Source organism: Melospiza melodia, chromosome 2 (genome assembly GCF_035770615.1).
Source record: "Melospiza melodia melodia isolate bMelMel2 chromosome 2, bMelMel2.pri, whole genome shotgun sequence".
Classification (NCBI taxonomy): Eukaryota; Metazoa; Chordata; class Aves; order Passeriformes; family Passerellidae; genus Melospiza; species Melospiza melodia.
The window spans coordinates 78,384,825-78,409,519 of NC_086195.1; the positions used below are offsets into that span (position 1 = coordinate 78,384,825).

The window sequence follows — 24,695 nt, forward strand, 5'->3', positions numbered from 1 at the left end:
TAAGTCAGAATGAAAGTTATGAAAACATATTACAGGTAAATTTTGACAACCAAATATTTTCATTGCAGAAAAAAAAACTGTGTTTACAGTCTCAATTCCCAAACCAAAAATTAACAACCTGGTACACCTGCAATTTTGAACATTAATTTTTCAGGGTGATTTGGCTTTTGCTTACTGTTTGTTTAGCATTGGCTTGGTTTCTTTTTAAATAAAAACCCCCACACATCAGAAGCATTCCTTTCCTTCTTTCTTTCACTTCCTACTCTGAAGTACTAATCGCTATCTAAATTTTACATGTATACACAAATATGCAGAAACACACATGTCCACACATACCGCCTGACTTTGAGATAACTGTCTATTTCTCCAAAGAATCATTGCTATTTTTAAGCTATTTTTGAACAGGTCAATCTTGAAAACATATGAAAAATAAACATACATTCTTGTTTTCCCCATTATCATTACTGAAACCAAGAGAACATTATTTCAGGTTTGTTCCACTGATTCGTCTCAGGTGCCACATGGTTTACTTGTCTTAGGATAGTAACTGTGCAGCAAATCATTTCTCTGGGTAAAGATCCAGCATGTTCCATCCTGTCTCTCCTAAGGCAGAACTATAAACAAAGGGATGCAATGGATGCAATTTTATAGGATCAGAGAATATTAAGGGTTTGGAAGGGACATTAAAGATTCTCTGGATCCAACCCCCTGCCATAGGCAGGACCTCTCACCAGTCCATGTTGCTCAAGGCCTTGTCCAACCTGGCCTTGGAACACTGTCAGGACCGGGGCATCCACAACCTCACTGGACAGCCTGTTCCAGCACCTCACCATCCTCACAGTAAAAAAATTCTTTCTAATATCTAACCCAAATTTTACCTCTTTCACTTTGCACCCATTACTCCTTGTCCTGTCACTACAGCTCCTAACAAAGAGTCCCTCTCTGGCTTCTCTGTAAGCCCCCTTCAGACAAGTAGGATTTGAGATTTAAGCCAAGCTGTTTTATTCAGTTTCTTTTCTAAAAACCAGTGTTAGTTGTTCAAAAAGAATTTTAAAAAATATTATTTATAGTGAGCTAGTTTCCCCACTATTCTCCCTCAGTCTGGAGTCTAATGACTCTCAGGAATCCAAATTAAACATCAGAACTTCAATGCATCAAAATTTGTGTTCAGACAGGAGGTGTTGGAAACATAATCAACCTTATTATTTATACTCAAGAAGAATAATTAAAAATAGCAGAAGTGCTTGAAATACGGGGAATTCTTAATATTATGAAATATATTCAGTAAAAGATGAGTCCCACTTATGCCATAAAACTCACCAAATTAACTTTTCCTTGCACTATAAATCTTCTCCTCCTGCGATGTACAAGCAATGGCCAGGAGTTACTCTCACACATGCAACAGGTAGCCTAGAAAAGGTTTCCTCCTTTAAAGCAGCACCATGTCAGCCACTGTAAAGTGAAATGCTGTGCCTGCCAAAATTCAAGTCTTACTCTACGGATATCTTCTATGCCCAAGAGGCTTCACAGAAGCACTGAATACTCTTCAGTAGAAAAACACTCATAATAGACCAAAGGCTGAAGGACTTCCACAGAAAATTCAGTTATTCAGATGAAGATTTTCTGTGATTAAATAATTCATATTTTCCCTACATATTCTCAAATGCATAACAGAAAAGCCTATAGCTGTTTCTATTTTTCAGAACTCTCTTCTTTTAAATAATCAGTGACTCTATACTCTACCATGTTATTCTGCTTAAAGTACCACCTTCCAGCTTTCATTCAATTTTGTATTGATTTTTGTCTTTCAAATGCAATTCATCATTATTGAAAACTGTCGCTAGCGTTTGCTCAGCAGAAACTACTTTCTGTTTCCTGCATACTAATTATGTTCTATGGAATACAGAAAAAGGCTTTGGGTTGAGAAGCTTTTCTTCATTTGGGATTGAAAACACTTTTAAAAGATGCATACTCTTATACTATATTCATCCGCCACCATGTTGTTGGACCAGATGTTCATGATAAGCACCTTCCAAAGGATATATTGTATATTCTGCCTCTTCCTCATTTAAATCCGTGCATTCCAATTTTTATAGTAGCAAAACCCACTGCAAATTATGTGCCCCACAGGAGTACCACTGTTCCAGATCCAGTTTGTTATCTAAAAATACTGAATAAAAGTATAAATTACATCAGTTGTGACTGGTACTGACAATGGCAGAAGTGACATCCTCATAATCATTGCAATAACATATAGGGTTGTGTAGCACTTTCAGAACAGAAATGCAAACTGTATTTAAGTGGTAAACTATGAACAAATACATGGAAGTTGTTTTGTAAATGCTGAAGTCTCCACCATTTTCTGCTGTCTCCTTACATTCAATTGGTATCATTTTCATCACCTATCCCAACTCAGACACCCTATGGTACAGCAGCCTTCTCTTTACAGAGTTTCACCAGGACTCAAAGTGCAGCTTTGCTTTCTCAAAATGCCCATGACAAATTAGACAATAAGCATCTGAAAATAAGCATAATTTCATTCTATCCCAAATGAAATCAAAAGTTTTTTGATTTCCATCGACCCTGAAGGTTGCCTCCTACTCAAAGATAAAACAAGCACAATCTAAATGTGGCTCAAGCATTTAGCTACAATACCCATTAAGATCCCGAATTCCATTAACAGATAATTTAACTGTGTTCATGCTAAAATTCATAGGGTTACATATTTAAGGCAGCCTCCAGTGAAGGAGGGGTTCTATCCAAGCTGAGACTTAGTGAAGTGTATCAGCTGAGAAACACAATGTTTTTAAACTCCAAACGACAGTTTTTGAAAACTGTACTTCACAACCACATTTTTGAGATTGCTTGGGGTAGAATTCTTGTCTAAGTCAAAAAAATTACAAAACTAGTCACTAAGTCTCACTGTAAAAGCTATATTTGCCTCTACTCCCACTTATAAACAAAATAAAATTGTATAAAATTAAAATAGGATTTAAGCTAACACTTTATAGTCCCTTCAGTCTGTAGTTTCTTGATCACTTTATGGCAGAATAAACCAGCACCACTATCAAAAGAATTGATCCTGTCCTCTGTACAAACCCCAGCCATTCATACACCCCCTTGTACTAGGGTAAGTCTTCACTCAGTCACACAGGGAACAGAATTGGGAAATTGATCCGTGTCCAATTAATTAAGAAAAAAACTTCCTAGGGAGATGCATTCAAAATTGGATTCCCTGCTTCCTGATTTATCTCCCCAGCTCTCTCAACAGAAACTACAATAAGGCAAAGACACACTTCAGGACCACCCAGCACGACACTGTGCTGCTCTGCAGAAGCACAGACAGACCTGCCTGAGACAAAATATTTCATGTTTGTTACTGGCAATGCAGGCACAGCTGTCAAGCTTTGGGATCAATAGGATATCTGTTTGGAAAACCATTTCTGTGGCAACTGCTTCAGGTACCTCACCTGGAGCACACCTGTGTGAACTGGCTGAGGCTGGCACTTGGGTGGTCTGTGCCACAGGAAGGCAGGGTCATGCAGAGCCAAACACCCCTTCCCAAAGCAGCTTCCCTTGTGCTATGGGATGGGTTCTGAACATATGGGCTGCTGACACACAAGGTGACTTAGCTGGCCCTTGGTACACAGGAGTACCAAACACATCCTGCTTGTGTCCCACTAGTCAAAACCAATTCAAAGCTGTAAAATCAGTAAAAACAGCCTGGCATCACAAAGACAGGGCTTAGGACAGAGCAACTGTAAGCTCTGATGGACTTCTGACACTCAAACACCACCTAATACGGACTAAAAGGAGCGGGAAAGAGGCACAGGCCAAGGATACTCATAAATATTTACATCTGGTGTTTTTGCAATGACTGATAGTTGTAAAAACACTCTAATTAAAAATTAAGATAAAAATCAGAATATGGTTGAAGACCAGACCTGACCAAAATTGTTATCCATAACTCAGTACCTAAGGAATAGGTGTCCAGCAGCATTTGTGAGGCTCACCCACAACATGATCTTTACTTCCCAATTTTAAAATCTGAATGGATTTTTTCCTGTGTAATTACCCAACTCCAGTCTGCTTTATTTACGGTTTTTTTTACACATATGAAAAACATGCCAAAGAACTGCACTGCAATGAAGCAGAATCTACCTACACAGAGCTTTTGTAAATTTGAATTGTTGTGAATTCAGGTGTGAGACTTAAATACAATCATCACAAGGTAGTCAGGCAGAGACCACACATTGTAATTCAGTTTAATTTGTCTTCTAAAGACTGGACAAATACTAGTTGGTGTATGAGGTCTCACATGAAGCCTTTTAGGAAAAAAAAAATTTAGTGACTTTTAAAACTCAACTCACTAGCACCTGAGTTTTTACTGTGGAACTGGGGTAAAACTGAACAAGAACATGAGTTTTTGTCTGAAAATTTCCTCTCCAACATGAGGAAAGATAACTCATAACTTAAGGTATTAGCCTTGTTTCCTTATATCAATGTTGGTACAGAAAAGCCTTCTTACATTCCTTAAATACCACCCCTCAGAAGGAATAACATTTGAAGTGCCAGCTTCTTCAGAGACAGCAGTCATGTAGCAGCCAGCACATATCAGTTTCATTTTTAATGGAAGATACATATCCTTGCAGAGGAAATATTATGAGTAAAAAAAAAAAATTGAATTTGCTAAAGCACCATGGACAAAGTTTTGTTTACCAACAAAAAGTACAATTCAATTTGGACAGTCACTCACCTCAGTCACACTTTCTAATGTTCCTGAGTACATCTGATGTTCTCTAATTCAGCTGCTACCTGTATCATACATATAACATTAGTGCAAAGAAAAAAAAATATTTTCCCACTTACCTCTCTGCCAGCCTTTGCTGGAATCTGTCCCTGAGTCTCTCTCAACTTGCGAGCACTGTCAAGTTTTGCTTGAAGTTCTGAAGCTAAATCCTTCAACAAAAGTGATAGCACTCCATTAGTTTATCTAATTTTTTTTTCATATTTTATATCAAAATGAACTATTCATTTCATGTTTTTGTGTTTTGATATAACATTTTAAACTCTAATAACACAAAATAGTAAAGAAAATGTCAATATAATTCACACAACTCTTTATAGGATATAACATGAAAAAATGATCAGAATAGAGGCATCTGAAGTATAGGAATAAGCATTGCCATAAAAAGACCAGAAAATGTATTCTTTAGCATTATTAAGTTCTACTAATAAATGCTTTGCATAACTAAGCATAGGTATTACTTTATGTATAGGAAGCTGAATAAGGAAGCTTGAACACATCATATGCTTATTTTTTTTCTTGTACACACACACATACACACCTTTACACACATACATCAGCTCTATGGGTCTAGGGAAATAGCTCCCAGAAATTTTTGCTATGAAGTTTCACAGCTCTCTACACTCCATGTCCAACATCTGCACTTCAGACCTTATCTTAAGAATAAAATGTACAAGAGGTAGAAAATAAGAGCAGTTTACAGTCTTGTGCAAATTGGTTTTGATGCTCCTGTGCTCCCTTAACCATCTGACTCTTAACTAAATAGAAGTATTCCAGAGTATCTTGAATTGGTTGGAATTGCCAGCCTATCAACCTGTAAAGAATAGAACTATACTCTAACCCCTCTGTCACTTACACTGACTGGACTCCAACAATCATGCCCATACTTGCCACCCAAAATTAAGTCATTTGATCAACACCAGGCAGAAAACCAGTAACAAAAATAGATTCAGAATTCATTTGGCCCACATGGCCAACCCCGAGCTCCAGCCACCAGAACATGCTGTTACATAACCATCTGTTCTGGTGTGTGGGGATGAACTTGCTTAAACAAGCTGCATTTTCAATCTGATTAGAGAAAGGCCATGAAAAATATTTAAAATGCCACAAGGCTATTACATATTATATATATTATATTAGCTATTTTATTATTTAAATTGTTGTTGTTTGGTTTTAGGGGTTTTTTTAACTAGGTTGATTCAGAGTGCATATATAGAAAATTGTATCTATAAAAATAATAATAAATTGTAGTACTGGTTTCTGCCACATGATTTGGGTCAAAACAAAACAAAATGATCCAACATTAAATTAATTACACTGTCCCCACAGAATATGTGTATATTTTTCATCAAATCACTTGCATTCAGTTCCATCAGGTTGAAAAGACAGATTTGTGCCCAAAGTTTTGTTTAGGCAATGCTACTGAAGCTGAGCAGTATCAGAAAAAGAAGTTTACAAATTTTTGCTGCTTTCCATCAGTCTTTGGAAAACCTTCCCGTCCACAGTACTTTAGCAATTAGTGTATAGATGGCTTATAGACAGCTTAGACACCAGTCCCTCACAAACCTATCATAATTACTTTCATAAGCATATTTTTCCTCACTAGTGTATGTTTTTTAGTATTAACTAAGAAATCTAGAGATTAACATATGAACACATCTATTTAAATCATTCACACTGTACCTTAGTAGGAAATACATTGCTTTAAGTAACTTTTAATTCACCTTTTGATGATAATAACACTTAAAAGGGACACAATTTCTAGGTAAGGTATAGCTGTTCAAATGTTTAAAGCTACATACCCACATCTATGTCTAAAGCCTGTGAGAAAAGAATTCGTAACATAAAATTGGTTGGAAAAGAAAATATTTGTAAAATGGACACTTTCTCCTAACAAAATCTGAATTATCTGATAGGGGCTTTAACAAGGATCAACACCATGTCCTAATCCAGCAATAATGACAAAACATACTAAAACTTTCCACAAATCAAAGAATCAATAGCTCTTAAGAAATATTAAATTACCACTTGGAGACTTAACATGTTTTATATATTACTATAAATAAATATTTATTTATTATTTCTTAAAGATGCAAATATTGGTGCAAATATTATGTCACAAGAGGCAAACTAAACAGGTGCAGTAAAAATTTATCTTAAAAAATAAATACAAAAGCCCACAGTGATAGCATTTGCTTCTAAAAAATATGAAAATAGTTCCTTAAGAGCAGCTATTCAGAGCCAAGCACTTGAAAAACACAGCTTAAAAACTAACAGACTCTGACCTTGTTATAACTGAAGCTTCCAGACAGTACTACTGAAGGGAATTAACTCATTATAGCCATGTTTAATGTAATACATAAAATACATAAACCTCCAAATTTTGTGTTGCTGAAGAGTGAAAATCTTGTTCCTTCAGGTAGCTGGCTGAAATAAAATGTTTACACATAAATATGCAGCTGTTTCTCCCAGCTCCACAGACCAACCTCAATCAGAGCAGGCCACAAAGCATTCCACAGCTGTTCTCAGTGCAGAGCTGGCTGCAATGGCATATGCTATTCCTTTCAGTTTTACAATTTCCATATCACAATTAATAAGCTCGCTTATACAGCAGAGCTATGGACCCCAAGCACCTATGTGTGACAAAGCTGATGAAAAAAGCAAAGCTCCAGACACTGTTTACCTTATAACAAGACAGAGAGGGAGCTCTGTAGTTTTCACCTGCTCCTTTTTTTATGAAAAGAGAATAAATACTATAAAAAGGGCAGAGAACAACTGGTTTAGATATGCTGCTTATCCTAAAAAGCCTGGGGTCCTGAATCCTCTATACTGCATTTAAAGCAGAAATTACTGTAATAGCAGTACCTTCAAATCCTACCAAATTTTGCAAGTCTTTATTTGCTTGAATCAGTACCCTTTTAAAAAACACACCCAAACAATTAAATTGCTGTGAGCTTTGAAGAAAAACTACAGTAAATCATGACAGTTTTTCAGAGCCATTACCATGTCTCCCATGAGTTCTGCTTTCACAATCCTCGCTCCCAGCCTGTTCATCTCCTCCTCACTGAGGACCTGAGGCGGCTCATCCTTTGATGATCTGGAAAACAGCAGCTGCACTGAAGCCACAGAAAAACAGGGCAGTATTCACCTGTGTAATTCAGTATGATAAGCTACTGTACTTGTACATATGTGTCTACTGGCAAAATAATTGAAAACGATGTATTATAAAAATGTATTTACAGACTGAAGTTGCCAAGGACTCTGAAACCAAAGACCTTGAATCAAATTTTTATGAGGCTTGCTTCCTCTAACTTTTGAGAACAACTCAAATGAAAAGCACTATCTGTGAACATTCTCCCAGCATGAAAAAACAGTCAAGAGTCAGGAGCAGGTATAAAAGGGAAAAAAAAACCAAGGGAAAGAGAGAGAATAAAGTGTTATTTTCACCTACTCTAATTCTTCTTTCCAGCTTTGGCCATGCTTTTACTTCTCAGCTTCTGCAAAATCACCCATTTCTGAGTTATTATGCTTGCCAAATGGCCTTCCACCCCTTGAAGATTACTTATTTTCCCATATTTATCTGCTCACAGTACAATCTTTGCATCTGAATATTTTATGGCTGATACAGAAGAGTTGCCATAGAAAATTAACAGGTACCTTTTAAAAATAAGAAGTCCCTCTAGAGAAGCCACAGCTGGTAATAAAGAGTATTGTACCCTAATGTTGGTATTAAAAACTTAGCATACGACTTTTTATTTTTATTCGACTTATTATTTTTATTCTATTTATTAAGTACGGATTCCTAAAAATACTGCAAAGAAGCATCAAGGAAGCTTGGCTCTTGTTCTCTGACCCTAGGAAAGACTAAAACCAGTTAACTCTAAAAGTAAAATACCTAACACAAAAGATGCATAAGAGTACAGTTATGATAGCGGTTCCTGCTGTTAGAGACAGAATACTCTCACAAATTGATATGGCTAAACCCTGTAGAAATTGAAGAGGGAGAAATCTTTGAAGATGGTGTCCTCTTTAAGCACCAGATCTCTCCAGTCCTGACAAAATTACTAGAGTTGCTTTTCATTTTTCATTTTCAAGATGCCCAATACAAGCCCCCAAAATTCAGCAGAATTTACTTTAATTTCACCAGAAACAAAACATGCAAAGATTAGGTTCCCACTGTTCCTTAGCTGTATCCTTCAAAGCAAGGCAGACTACTTCAGAAAAGGGAACAAAAGGTGTTTATTAATTCATATATCCTTTTTTTAATGGTGCTAGTGCTTGAATCACTGTCTGAACTTTCTGAGACTTGAGACATTGCTTTGATTTGCTTTTTATCTTGTCTCAAATTAAACTCTGGAGCAGTCACATTATTAAGTGTGACTTCCAGCAAACACTAGCTGATGGACTTTTCCTCTGGGGAGATTCCTTGGACATCCAATCAGCACTTTTAATTAACCTGTGTCATAACTGTCCAAAACACTTTGATTTATAGGCTGAAGAGACTTCCTCTGTGCCTTAGAAAAGATAAAATTTAAAAGCTATACTTTCAGCATGAAAGATGAGGAACTGAACCAGCAACACCTATTAATTCAAGCCTTCACCTCAAAGATTTACTTTTTGTGACTGACAACACTACCAAAAGAGTACATGTATTACAAGAATTGAAACTTTAAGAAGAAAAGGAAAGCAGCAGCTTATAAATTACTCTCAACAGGTATCTGCTGCACAAGTCCAAACCTGAAATGTTCCAAAAGCCAGAATTTTCTACGAAATACAATACCAAAAAAAAAAATACTTCTGACTGCTGGAAACAGGAGAACAGGTTATTTACTATTTCAAAACACACAGAGTCTCAGGAGTTAAGAAGTCATCTTAGAAGAACTTGGAAATAAGTTATGCCAATAAACATAGGCTATATGGCTCTGCAGGCCTAAGTAATCCCCAGTTTACCGATGAGTCAGCTTAGTAATTGCATTGGCTAAGAAATATAATTAAAATATCAAAGAAGATGGACAATTGGGTTTAACAGCACCAGAATGGAAAACACATGCAAAAGAAAATATCAGCTGAACAGTTTCTACATCTAGTTCTCTTCTGTGAGGAAAAGAACTATCTTTTTTATCATAATAATTGAATTCTTTGAACTTGAGCAAGTAAACTACTTCCGCACACAATCTCATTTCCCAAAATTTGCAGCTTTGTCCAGTTACAATTAGCATTGCACTTAGTAAATGTTGCAGTTAAAAAAAAGGTACTGTTTTTGTACCTGCAGCTAAAAAAAGTGAATCACCATTCCTTCACAAAAAAATAACAAAAAAAAAAAAGACTGGAAGGAGTAGCTGCTGCTTCTTCGAAGAAAACAATACTGAGGCAATGTTCTTCTAGGTCTGGCTCAATGGGATGGAATTTATTTTTTCCACAGCAATGTGGTGGTGAATTTTCCTCCACATTGTGCCTAGCCCTCTCCTTCTCAGGCCATTCTGCAATCCCAGGAATTTCCAATATGCTTTGGCCTTTGGGGACCAATGAAGTATCCCTTGACTGCAGCAGGAACTCTTGCCAGGCTAAGGTAGGAGCACACTGTCTGCACCCAGAACTCCTGGTGCCTGCCACAGTGGGGAACAAAGGCAGAAACAGTCAGCCCCTGGCAGCCTCTGATCATTACTCACCTGAACCACAGCCTCAGTGGAACTGTACCATTGCTACTGGAACTTTCAAAATTCCAGTGACTGTGCCAGACTGTGGCCAGGATGTAAATCTCCTGATGACTGCAGCCCAGCACACTGTGACTCCCCCAACAGCAGAGCTGTGTGAGGCCCCTGAGCTCTCCTAGCCCACAGAGGGCTGTGCCAGCAGTGCACTGAGTGGGACCCCTCTCAGAACTCACCAACTGCCCCGTTTGCAAAGATTAGAGCACTGTCAGAGAAAGCTGAAACCCTCCACTCCCTGAGGTTCAACTCCTGCTTGCTGATGAACTCCAATACACTTGAAGTATTTCACTGAACTCAAGAGGAACTCTTAATAGGCATTTTTTATATATTCATATATATATATATATATATTTATACATTTATACACTTCTATCCCTATATACCTCTTTTCATCCACATGCATGCACGTGTGAATTACTGGAACAATCTGAAAGAAAAGATTCATAGTAACAACCACGCTAGTCAGATCACTGGAAGAACCAGCAAGCTGCCAATACTGGAGAACAGGAGGCCATGAGCAGAGCAAGAGGTCAGTTCTCCACAACTTTTGAGTCTGACCACCTCTCCTTACTACTCTCCATTGTCTTTCACAAAAGCAAGTCATGGAAAACTAAATTCCTGCTAGCTGTCAAGTTTGTGTTTCCTTTCCCAGTCCTATTAATGCTTCCCCTTCACCACAGAAAACACACCTTCTATTAAACAGCTTCTACTATTTTTCATATGCTTCTACTTTACCATATGAGCTCATCTCACGAGTGGCAAACCTATCCCTGCTGTATTAATTATCTCAGTTTTTAGTCAGCATTTTCTACCATTTCAAGGTTGTCTTTTATAAATTCAATGACCGTTAAGATACTTTGGAGGTTTTTCTGCCTAAGAGGCCAATTTTACCGCAGTGTGAACTAACATTAGAAAGAAGCAGAAAATAGCCTATCATTAGCAATTCTCAAATGTGCTAAGGAGACAGATCAGGTAGGGGACGTTCACTACTTCTGCTGAACTTACTTCTTCTAGCTGCCCTTAGCTGGAGGCTAAAACCCTCCTTGAAACTAAAGAGATCTGATATAATCAGTGCTTATCATGTCAAAAAGGAGATAGAGCTTTTGTTATATTTTGCCATGAAAATACAGAAAATAAAAACCAAGTGAAGATGTTCATAAAATACCTAGAGGATGATGTTTTACTGTCAGATAAAATCTGTTTCTTCTCAGGGGTATCACTTGCGTGTTCCTGTCGCAACTTCTCTTTTTCATCACTTGGAGCTCTTTTCCAACTTTTGCCATCAATTTGTTCCCTAGTATCTGATGATTTTTGATCAGATTTTAATTTATCATTGCTATCTTCTGTGTGTCTTTTGGTCCACAGTGAAGTATCCTCACCAGGTTTCTGGAAACGGCTGCTCAAAGAGCTATGAGCTGAGTCGTCCTTGGAAGAGAACTGCTTTAACTTGGAGTCTCTGGATGCGCTGTAAGATGTTAAATCATCTTCAGAGGGTTTCAAAAATTTGTGTTTCAAGTTGCTTAGAGATGAACTCCTCTCCTGATTTCGTTTTTCACTGGAGTATTTTTCTGCTTTGGAGCTGTAGCCCCTTGGGACTGAGTCCATGCTACTGTGTCCACATTCCCGGTCTGCTCTTGACACATCTCTTCTGTGACCCCTGTCTTCCTGTGCCCACCCCCTGCCATACTTCTCCCTGGAATAGCTCCCAGACGTGTGCCTGTGTCTATCATCTTCATCTCGAGTCACCTTTTCAATACGCTGCTCTTTCTTGTCTTTCTTCTCTTTCTCACTTTCTGAATAGTCAGTCTTCTTCCATCTTCCACTTCCATGATAATTTTCCTTTTTGGATGCAGCTTTTTCAGCTTCTTCTAACCGTGACTGAAATACCTCCACTGACTAAAAGAAAAAACAAAAAAGTCATACCACTTTTAAGGCAATGGGATATTGTGTAAGTATTTCAAATTTGCTATAAGATCCCATATATTAAAAACATTTAACAAGAAAAATATATAAAAGGCTGGGTAGCTCCTTTATCACCTGAGAGAAGCTTCAGGGACTGTTTTCTCTTGCTTCTTTTCACATGTTTTACTTTGTACATTAAGTACTTGTGCCCTCATATGAAAGTAATCTTTTCCAAGAATCTATTAATATGAAGAAAATTTAACTGAAGATCCTTACCCCGTATCTCTCAGCTACAATTTCATCCAAATTTCGCTTCTCTCTCTCAGCCTGCTCCTTCATCCTTTGGTACGATTTTCGCAGCCAGCTTAATCCAGCATCTTCTACCACTGTAACTAAAGTAGAAAACAATAAGAGGTTGTAGTTTAACATCTCAAGTAATTATTCCTATTTGACCTTATTCTGTATGTGACATTAAAGCTTCACCTAAACTTATTGTAAAAATTGAAGGAGTGCAAAAGAAAAACAGAATTCATATACAAATACAATTACATATTTTCATAAGTTAATGCTGATTATACCTCAGCAATACCACTCATTTAGTTTAAGTTTCTCTAGTTTATCACAAGCAGTTTCCAATACAGGAGTGACATATGAGAAGCTGTAGAGTTTCTTTATGACATTAAAGAACCTTCCTGTCACTCCCACATCCTGTGTCCATTCTTGGGCATACCCCTTACACACAAACAAGTGAATTCCCTTTCTCAGAAACTGAATGAGTAACCCACTGCTTCCCATGTGAGAAGCTAGCAGTGGTCTTGACATTCTAAACACACACTCACTGATGCCTGCCAACTCTTATAGATCTCTGATCTCTGTGACTCCTAAAAGTGGGCATGAAGCTAATGGTTCTGGGACAGAAACCTGGAAGTTTCTGTCCCAGAAACCATTACCTTCATGCTAATGGTTCACAGGGAAAGGCTCTCAAAAAGCAGACACCACTCTTCTCTGTTGACAGAATACAAGGATCATTCTCACCACATAATAAATGTTTCATGACATTATGAGAAAGGTTTTTGTTACTGTGTTCGCTGAAAATGAGCAGGATAGCCCTGGGGTAAGGAAAAAAGTGAAAAGACTACAGAAATGCTATTTTTCACCAACTGCATCTGTAATGTACTTCATTTTGATGTGACTCAGACTTCTGTGGGTGAATTCTTTAAAACTGTAATTTGTGCAATGGAATGAAAGGAACCAAATGAGTTGACAACAATTTATCTTGTCTTGGTTAAATCATACTTTTCTTTAATTAGTTCAAAATGGTGAATTTGGTAAGGATATTGAAGGTCAAACCACTCAAGATAAAAACCCAGTGAACAGAAATTCTGCAAAACACATATTCTATGATACTAACCCAATATTCACTATGGAATTTTCATCCAAATTTTACTTTATTACCTATATTATTAATAATATATATATTATTAATACTCCTGTTACAACAGGAGTAACAACATTAGGAGCAATTTGTTAGCAACACAGAGCCCAGAAACTGGAGACAGAAATTCAAGATTATTACTAAAAGTTGCTCTTAACCTTTCTTAACTGAAGCCTCTTCATCCTTCTCTGGTGGCAAACCTGTACCACCATGTTTCCAATAGGGATTGAGTTCTCTCTCAGACAACACGGCCTAAAACAGAAATAATTTAAATGTTTGCATAGCATATGGTTTGTATTTTAGAGAAGATCTATACATTTTGGGAGACTTGTATGTGAAGTCACACAATTCACCACCATCACCACTTTCATGGTGTAAGCATCTGTTGTACACACTGTTTGGTGTACCAAAGAAAAAGCAGACACTCGGGCACAGAAAACAGAGGAGTATAAACCTACGTGGACAGCAAGTAGTTGGGTGCGAGAGTCTATAAAAATCATTCTTTTCTAAGACTAAGAATACATCTAAATTGTCGTTAACCATATAATACATGCTGACATTCCAGTGATTTAAGATGTCCACACTAAATGGTCCTCCTGAAATAGTGTTCAGGAAAAAAATTGTAGAGAAAAAAAAAATTTAAATATTCATCCTTTGTCCAAAGACAATAACCAAGGCACTGCCTACTACACAAAAACAGTGATCCAGGTCAGTCTGGTTCCCAAGCACAACACAGCTAACAGGGAAACCTAATGGCAAGAAAGAGCCTGCTGTGAGACGTGAGGACAAAGAAATATTAGCTAGTGATGCATCACTATGTTTTTAGATCAGACTACATAGTATTTAACAAGGTAAATGAACAAATGAAGGAGCCATCAACTGTATGTAAAAAGAGGTAATTCAATGACAGCAGCCCTTTCTCCAGCCAGACCCTGAATCACCCATGTGTTCACCAACAACTGAGACATGAAAGGCACAACAACTGCTCCAAGTTCTTTCTTTAGGAGAAAACAAGCCTCTGTACCCTACACTTAAATACAGTAACTTAAATAAGCTTTTACAACACTAAACAACGGTGCCCCTTTCACACACCAAGGAGAAGGCCAGACCAACAGTCTGTCATTGTTACTAACAGAACTTAGTACTAACAAAAGTAGCTTTATCCTTACCTAGAAGTTAAAAGGCTTTTCTCCACAAGCCTGATGTATGAAGCCTTCCATCCAAACAGACCAATTTAATTAAGATCATTATCACATCAGGCATTAGTTTTAATAACAATAAAGACTTACATATTTGAACCAATTCATTACTCTATTCATCACACAAAATTTAGTAAAAGGCAGAAAAAGATTAAGATATTAATTCCTCCTACCTGCTCAAGTTCTTGAGCTTTCTGCCGTTCCAATACTTTTTCTTTGTGTCTTTCACCTTTGACAGCTGCTACTGACGTTGTTTTCAATGACATGAAGTTTAAATTCATCCATTCTTCTCTCTTTAAAATAAACACAAAGAATCAGTGTTCATAATTCCAACAAAAACATGGCTTATGTGCCAAACCAAAGCAGTGCAGCTACTGACAAATGTTGTTGACAATAAACAGTATAGGTCCTACAAACACATATTAAATACTTCAATGAAAAGCAAATATGATTTTAAGAACTCTAATCTTCAAATTTTTTAATATTTAAATAAGTTTCATATCTCCCTGTAACATGAAATACATATTTACAATGGCATTTAAGACATTAGTAAACATTAATATTTTTAGTCTGCTAATCATTAGAATAAACAAATACCGTACATCTCATTTAGCTAGCTCTAATCTCATGATCTCTTACATCTCTTCTACTGTATACAAAATCTGCAATCATTATCTGAGCATAGTTCACACCTCAGATATCCAGGCACTAACTGCACCCTCAAACTTAACAGCTATACATCTAAATTCTGTGAACTGTACCCATGATAACAGCCAGAAAACTGCATTTACAGAACCTAAGCCTGATCAAAGAGATTTTAAAAATGAGGACTAGACTAAAGAAAAGCATCATATTAAAAGCCTAGATACATCCACTACCTTTATACAGGTTAAAACCTGAAGCCTCAAAAGCAAGCAGTGACATACACATGGTAAGCAATTACTCTATAAAGGCAAGTATTTCGGGCATTTCTGTAATTCTGGTGTAGCAACCAAAATGACCAGATTACATCTATTTTGAAACATGGCCTTGCAGAAGAATCTTCCTATCTTCAACAGAGTTGAAGACTCAGCTGTCAGTCCGAACAGATGCCATATGTCACTTTGTCTCTTATTTAAAAATTATGTTAGACAACATGCCAGAGAATTTCAGAGGTGAAACTCAACATTATATTTCTCAGACCTCTTTCAAGAAAGAGAAGGAACTGAAAAAATATCTATCTCCAAGTGATTCCATAATATCTATGTCCACATCAGCAAGCAATGTGCATCAACAAATGTGGATGTCCACAGGACCTCTGGTGGTCATCTGCTCCAAACCCCCACTCAAGCAGGGTCACCTAGGGCCAGCTGCCAATTTATTCAATTGTAGAACAGCCACTAAAATTGTGAAGTAAAAAGTAACATGTCTAGTTAAGACCTTTAAGATGATGTCTTCAAGAAAATCAAAGTAACTTGTAAGAGCTTCAAAAAATCCTCATAGGAGTTGGTACTGGGCAACATTAAGAGTAGTGCCTTATTAAACACTCAGAACTATTAGGTAGAGAAGTCTTCTAAGCAATGAAAAGTAGCATCACCCAGCTAAACAAAGACATTGGTCTGCAAAACAGGTTTTGCTCAACACTCTGCAAAAGAGCTCCCAAGAAATCGAAGCATGTCTCACAAGCTGAATTTATCTCTGGAGTGGCTGTGAGCCTGCCCACCTGCAGGGAAGGTTCTTTTGCAGTATCTTGCTGCTTGTTGACCTTCCAAGCCTCTTCTGTGTCATCTGACTGTGACACATTTGACTCAACCCATTCAACTGAAGAATCCTAAGAAGAGAGTTTAATGTAAAGAATAAAAATAATAGCTTAACACACTACCTGATAATATGCAATACTTAGCAATTATATCAATAATCAAAATTAATGCTGATTAGCATTACTAACATGATATTGTTTAATATTTAAAAATACTGAGAATAAAACCAGAATATTAATATTCCCATAGGAGATTGCTCCATCATGATCAAAATATTTCACTTCATAAGCATGCAACACAACCTCATACTGGCAGCTTATTTGCATAACTCTACTAAAAGTAAAACAGTCAGAATAAAAACAAAACCAAAACCAATAGGGTTTAGGACATAACAAAAAACTAATTTTTTAAAAATCTACATGCATTACTAAGTATGTTTCACATTTAAAAAGTTAGATCAGTTACACAGCACAATCTAAATCTAAATGGTACATGCTATTGCCTGCTATTTTGTATCCCACTTCCTACACTTGCATTTGCAAACAGCGTGCAGAGATTTTTCACTTGAATCCAATAGGGCTGCATTGAACAGAGTTTCTCTGCTATTCACATGAACCTGTCTTAGGAGTAAAAGACTTTGGATGGAAGTTACAGCTGGGACTGTGTTGCATCCTAGGAGTCCCTGCTGTGATCTGAAGGGTTTTGCTGACACCCATGGAGAATGAGGGACATTTGTGCCTTTGGTTACTTCCCACACTGATACTATTGTTCATCTCTGAAAAATAAGTCCCATTATAATGGACGTTCCTTCACTCCATAAAAGCGACTCTGAAAATTACAACTAACAGTGCCACCTGACTTGTACCAAAAATGCTGGGAAGATGTTTTCCACAACATGGCCAGAAGGCAGCACCCAGATTTCAAATGCAGTCTCTGCACTGTTTTCCAGAGTGCCCTTCAATGTGAAGGCATGTCCTTATATGGAAGAAAGAGATTCAAACGTACAAGTCCTTCAGCCCCATGTACAACTCCCATGTTGTTGGGAGTGTCCATGGTTGAACATCTGTGGAAAAAGGCAGAGGTAATTCATGCTTAAAATCAAAGTCAATTATTTCCAATTTTAGACACATCTTTCTATCATATACCAGACACTACAGGGTATCTATGAAATTTTTTCCTCTCCATATCAGAATGAGGATTTTGATTTTTATTTTCTCTCTGCTGAAAAGCTACAAATCCCTTAGATCCTAATGAGTGAATTTAATACCATAAAATTCACAAGCACTCACATAACAGCCTATTTTAAATTGATTAAATACTCAGTACATGAAAATAGAAAAATTTTGTTGCAATTTTTCCCAACAGAAAATTATAAGAATGAGCCTTAATTTTACCAACCATGCATACACACAGGGACTAAAATGGTTCAGGTTTTAAGACTGTAATTTGAACTATTTTAGAATTTTTTACTTACGGAAGAACTATCAAGTAAGTCATCCTTCTTTTCAGATTTCTGTTTCTTACTTTTCTTCTTTTCCTTCTTAGCTTTTTTAGAATGTTTATCCTTTTTCTTTTTTTTCTGCACAGAATGTTCCTACAAGTAAATGTTTGTAAATGAGATCCAGTAAACCAAATCATCCATATACAATAAAAATAATCAAAACCTACTTACCAAACCTCACTGAAAAAAGATGAAATACACATAAATACCTTTCATTTTTACTACCCTCTCTCTCTTCTATGGGGGGAGGGCTGGAGTGGTAGGGGCAGGGAGGGCATACTTCACATCTATGATCAATTTTTCTTCTCCCTCTCAGTATCTTTTTCACTGCAACTAAACAGATAATACCTACTACACTACATTTACTTTGATCAAACCTATTTCTTCAGGTATCACTACATTATCAATACACATCTTTCCATTGTTGAACTATCTGCACATTAAAAGGATGTGATATTCACAGGCTCCATTAAGGTTTCTCCTGTGAATGAACACAAATGAGGTTGCTATGAAGCCTTGAATCCTCCAGACTTCTTCCCATGGGACTACTATTGTCTGGTAGCACTTCCTTTCCTGCTTTTGGTAGAAATTAAAGCTGGAATTGAATGACAGAATTTTTTCCTCCAGGTGAATAAAAGATAATGTCTTCCTTTAAAAAAAGCTAGTATCAAAGCATAAAGAAATCAGAAATTAGGATGTGTTTAAAGATTGTCTTAAAGTCCACCAAGTCTTCTGCTCATACAAACATTCTGTAAAGGCAACAACCCAATTTAATTATTTACAATTTCATCACCTTTTCCAGTGGCTCCATATGTTCATTCACATCAGCAGGCACCAATGGATCTTCACCTCGCAGACCTTTTAGCAGCTTGCAGCTCTCCTTCTTCTCAGAACTAATGTTGGCCTAAGACGAACAGAGAAGAAAAATAATCACGTGGAGCTCAGTAGCTTTTCCACACACAATGTTGAGAACTGCATTCAGGCATTTCAGGTTTCAGAATGTTCCTCCCTTTGTAGTTACAGAGATAAAACTAGAAATACTTTTACTACATCTTCTGAAAAAATAACCATCACTGCAAACAGTTTCAATTCCTAAAAAGGATTTTTACAAACCACATCGTTAAAATAATTATTTTTTCAGCCTCTGAAGTTCACTCTGTTATGTTCAGCATAAACATGACTTTCAGAAGGAAGTTTACTTAAGTATAACTTGTTTTTAGTAAATTCTTTATCTTTATCATATATCAATTCTTTATCTTTATTTATATATGCCATATATCACCCTACCCTGATTAAACAGGAGGAAAGATTTTACATTATTAAAGCCCTAATTTTGTGTTAGATAAGTCTTGCAAATTTCAACATGCTTTTGGGTTTTTACTTATTTGACGACCTTCTTTTAAAATAATTAAAATCAAAACAAAAACTAAAGCTAGAGTTTGAAATTCTTATCTTAAAACACCAACTTTTATCAGAAAGTGTTGTCAAACATAAGCCAAGAGAACACAGACAAGTTTAAGAAAGACCAATATTAAAAACAAAAAAATAAAAAAGTCTCAGGAAATTGGACAACAGTTGAGGTTTTTCCTCCTGGCCAGCTATTAGTTCTCCACGTCCAAGCCTGGGCACTGCACAAGACACTAACCATGCTACCACAGGGCAGTTTCTCTTTTTTGATATAGCCAAGAAGAAAATCTGCAGCTTTTGTCCTGACAGAAAACAATGTTTGCAGGAAGATGACAAATACACTATAAGGGTTCAAAAGAACAGAAATACATGCTAAAAAAATAAGACTAAAAGGGGATTTTTTTAAAAGTGCTAACTCACAAGACAAGATTGCTGCTGTGTTTTTCAAAGTGGCACAACCCAATGAACTCAAAAAGAAAAAAGCTCACTTCTTATCTGTGCCCAAACAAAACATCCTTTTAAACTTTTCACTGCCTACTTTCTTAGCGGTTTATCCATATGATAAACTTTCTAATGCAATTAAATGCAAGCAAAGCACGGCTGCTACCCAGACTTCTTGATTTTAAACAAGAGAATATTGTAAAACAAACACAATATAGTGTAAATCAGCTTGAAAAAAGAGGTCAAGACTGAGACTTCCATCTCTAGAATGAAGCTGACAGTCTACAAAGGTGAATACTACCTCTTAAAATTCAAAAGGCAGGCATAAAGAAGGAGTTAAAAAGGCATTCAGACATCTGTTCCGACATCAAAACATTTTCTAGTTTACAAATAAACAAAATAACAAAAGAATGAGCAGGACTACAATGCAGTGAGAGTGAAATAGATGTTAAGTACAACACATCATCACTAAAACCACCCAGGAATTCAAAAAACGCAGGTGTGTCTCCTGCAACTTCTACATCATACAGAGAGGTAACCCTGGCCACCCTACAACATCTGGGACAAGACCCTTGAAAATTCATGCAGAAATGTATCAGACTGATATATTCTCTTCTAGTCCATGTAGACAATGATGGCTCTTTTGTGTTAAAAACATATTCGTCTGACTAAAACAAAGTAACTAAACATGCCACATTTTTGGACAAGTAAAGGAAAATAACCTCAGCTTTGCAACTCACAAAATGTCTACAAGCCACAGACTCCAAACTTGAGCTTATAACTGGACAGAGATGAAACACTGGAGATAAAGGGAAGCTGCATGTAGTTCTAGATGGGAAAAAAAAAAACCGAGTCCAAGCTTGTTCGCTCCACAAGCAACACAAAACTAGTTGCCAAGATGTAGACTGGAAAAAAATAGGCAGGCTTTTCCTACATATTCCATTTCACTTTTGGTTGAGAAAGAACTGCAGCTGGAGTCAACAGCTCCCTTCCACCCTTTTTGCAGTACTCCAGCCCATAAATCTGTAAATGCCACAATAAAGACCACTCAAGATCAGCTTGTAAACATTTCTTCATTGTAGATGTTCTCTGTCTGTCATGGAAGATTTAGCCTCTTATCATTTCCTACAATAACAAGTATATTTTAAATAACATTAGTATTTTCTTCATGCTGCCGAAGTTACAAATAAAATGAGGTAATGTTATAAAGTAAGGCACAAACTGAGCTTTTATACTTTTTATTAGATCTAAAAATAAACAGAATAAATGAAGGCAAGTATTTAAGTAACTGAGATACATCATTCTAATGAAAGAGGTGGATCATCATTTTGGCTGAAGTACACAAATACTCATTTGGAACACAGATTGACTAGAAATCATCATCAGACTACAGATTGCTGTCTCCTGAATACTAAACTAAACAGGATTGGGCAAGATGAACGTGTAGTGGCAGATTGACCACTGGGCTCTTAAAAAGAGAAAGACAGAAACAAAAGCATCAGATGGAAGTCTGTGTCTCCTAAACAAGGATACAAAATATAGAAGATTCTTAACAATATATCTATGCAAGATCAAATAAAAAGAAAGAAGGAAAAAAAAGAAAAAAGAAAAAAATAAGAACATTGCCTAGACATCTAAAAAATATGAAAGAAGTTAAAATTTCTAAGACTAGAAAGTTAGCAGCAATACCCTATAAATATTTCTGTTTCTAAAATCTAGCTCCCTCAAATTATAACATTTTTTTATTGTTCATTATACTTTCCCCTCACACACACACAATTACTTCAAGTAGAAGTGAGTCGGGAAATCTGCCTACACTACTTTATTAGCTTCAAAACTTACCTTCATATTCTACTTTTCTTTTCAAAAGCTGCAGGACTTACTAGCATGTCATAAAATGTAAAAAAGAAAGAAAAACTAATTAATTCTCCTGTCAGATTTACCATTCTACCTATGAGGACCAACTCTAATAGTTTCACATCTGTCGACCCAGAGGAGTCCAAGCATTTAATTCACATTAAGGTTCATTAATACTTACAATACCGCAGGAATACCCAATAATTTATATTTTCCCCCTTTACAAATGAGGTACATTTTAGGTCACCACAGCAATACTTTTCAGTTTTTTCCCCATAAATAGTGGATGATGTGCTTCTGAATTACCTCTGTTTCAAAAGTAATGCTTTAATTATGCAAATGCCTGTGCATGTACACATGAATACTTTACAAGCAACAACCTGTCAAAGAAGGACAAGCATCATGCTACACTACACACTTCTGCAACACCCTAATAAAATTGCCCATGGTCTCCTTTGCAACAAAAAAGGTGAAGTCTAAGACTGGCAAGGCACTCTGCAAGCTCTGTTGTTATGGTGCTACAAAAACAGTAATTATTCTGCAGCACTATGTCAGCAATGCTTGCCATGGTTGAAGAGAGCCAAATTGTACAGACTTTACCACAAGTAGGCGAAAGGGGTTTGAATTTCACAGATCCAGCTGAATGTGGGAGGAAACCAAGTTCAAGGAAAGTGCTCTCTGGTTTCCATCAAGTGGGTCACTAAGGCCAGCCCGCCCAGTAGCTGGCAACATGATCTACTAAATTAATAAAGTTTGCTCCAAAGCAGCCTGTAATGCACTGCAGATGCAAAACCCAGAAGCTATAAAAATTACATCATGCAACACCAGGAAGAAGCAGAAAAGATCAAAGGCACTGCCAACAGCCAAGTTATAGGTCACACAATAAATGCAGCTTGTTACACAGCAGTTCCTCAAGGATGTCCAGAAGGGATGGAAGGATGAGGTAAAAATTCCCTTCCCAGCTCACAGAAACCCTAACCAACACTCCTTCCTGACCTCAACTCTATTTACTGTTTCAGCTCTCATGAAGTCCAGAGAAAGTTTTCCATACCATTACAAAAACCTTGCAATTTTCCACCTATAACTGTGGTCAACCTCTAGTTCTTTAAATTATAATTCCCATGGCTCAATAGTCAACTTCTTCATCCAAAAGACGAAAGACTCCCTTTTCCTCCACAAGCAATCAGAAGAAAATCTACAGCAGATCAGATCATTACAGTTTGACAAAAACATTCAATAGAGAGCACCAGCTAAGCTGCTGTCCTGGCCACCTGCCACTGAAGGGCAGGGCTCCATGCCACACCTCTCCTCTCTGCACTGCCCCTCACATGTTCCCACCACTTTACCCAGGCCTGTTCCTGCACTCCAGTCTCAGGCAAAGCCACTTCCAGGACCACCCTGACACAAAATAAATCCCACCAAAAGGACGGTGCAGCTTCCTGCAGAACAGGCTTACAAGCTGCCCCTCTAGCAAGGTCATCAAGGCTCAAGGAACAAAGGGGCAAAGTGCACTTGGGGAAAAAGAATTGTGGAAAAAACTTCTTTTCAGCAAAAGCTTTCTGTTAAGAAAGTTCAAAAAATCTAACACCTAGCCAGTCCTTCAGACACCAAGATAAGGCACTCAAAATATGTACAATGAGCTTTTCTTTCTCATTTCAGGAGCATCTACCATGCTGTCATACAAACTACCCCACTATTTTCACTGTTTTGATAATCAAGTATCAGAAAGGTTGCTATGCCATGCATTACCACTCCATTACTTTCCATCACTCCAAAGCTCAGGGACAGAGAGCCCTGGTTACACGAGTGCTTACCTCCAGGGAACTTGAACATACCCTTCTTTGCAGCTCTGATGCTTTTATACCAACTCTCTGTCTGAATAACACACTTATTTTGGTGAATGCTTAGATTAATTTTTGAGTCTCAATATTCCAATTATTGCTACATCCACAAAGACTTCCCCAGGAGGACAACAGTGGAAACACAAGGAAGAGCTTAGCTTCCAGCCCAGCTTGGGAACTTGCAACTGATTCAGAGAGCTGCCTGCATCACCACCTCCTCCACACACAGCTTTGCCAACTGGAAATGCCACCACTCTTGTCATCTTCACCTGCCAAAAGGCACAGATAAAGGTCACTGAAGCGACTATCACTTCAATCATTTCAGCTTCTTGTGATCAATAATCAAAAGTCAGATGTGATTTAAAGAGCAGGCTACAGAAGATGTCAGCCTTCAGTCAGAAACATCTGGGAGGCAGCAGAGGCTCTGCTGGTACACATGCAGACACAACAGATAACTAGAAGCTATTACTGCTAGGAAACCATAAATAGGTATTTCGTGTTAATGTGATATCTGTCTTCATCACTGACCTTCAAAAACGACCTGTCTGTTCAAAGATGTTGCTTACAAAAATGCATGGAGGTGCTCTGACAAAAATCCAAAAATCTTTTGTGAAAGGCAGTATTCATTTCTCAGTGCCATTACTCTTCTAATACCATAGATTGAAGTGCTGAAGTGCTTATTTTCTTTGGCAGACAGAGCTGGAGATTTAACACTTCATGAAGATTTAAAAGGGAAAGAACAAAAAGGAGGTGCTTACTATTACAGCACAGAAGCAACTATAACCCCTAACAGAGACATGTTTTGCTCCCAATTTCTCCCTAAGGAGAGATTTCTGTAATTTTCCACTGAAAACT

The 24,695-nt window shown here is 37.2% G+C and overlaps 1 protein-coding gene across 4 annotated transcripts in view; it reads right to left on the reverse strand.

Moving 5' to 3' along the window:
• Nucleotides 1-24,695, reverse strand: part of CWF19L2 (CWF19 like cell cycle control factor 2) — a 61,772-nt gene that overhangs the window by 29,681 nt on the left and 7,396 nt on the right. For 3 of the 4 annotated variants that reach the window (XM_063148949.1, XM_063148947.1, XM_063148950.1), the window contains exons 2-10: nucleotides 19,088-19,198; nucleotides 18,268-18,387; nucleotides 16,757-16,864; nucleotides 15,228-15,347; nucleotides 14,014-14,107; nucleotides 12,697-12,812; nucleotides 11,684-12,414; nucleotides 7,811-7,904; nucleotides 4,870-4,959 (exon numbers count right to left, since the gene is read on the reverse strand). In XM_063148949.1, coding sequence (XP_063005019.1) covers nucleotides 4,870-4,959; nucleotides 7,811-7,904; nucleotides 11,684-12,414; nucleotides 12,697-12,812; nucleotides 14,014-14,107; nucleotides 15,228-15,347; nucleotides 16,757-16,864; nucleotides 18,268-18,387; nucleotides 19,088-19,105 — 1,491 coding nt within the window. In that variant the 5' untranslated portion in view covers nucleotides 19,106-19,198. Of the gene's footprint in view, nucleotides 1-4,869; nucleotides 4,960-7,810; nucleotides 7,905-11,683; nucleotides 12,415-12,696; nucleotides 12,813-14,013; nucleotides 14,108-15,227; nucleotides 15,348-16,756; nucleotides 16,865-18,267; nucleotides 18,388-19,087; nucleotides 19,199-23,813; nucleotides 24,073-24,695 lie in introns of those variants that run through there. The other variant, XM_063148948.1, reaches the window with a different exon arrangement.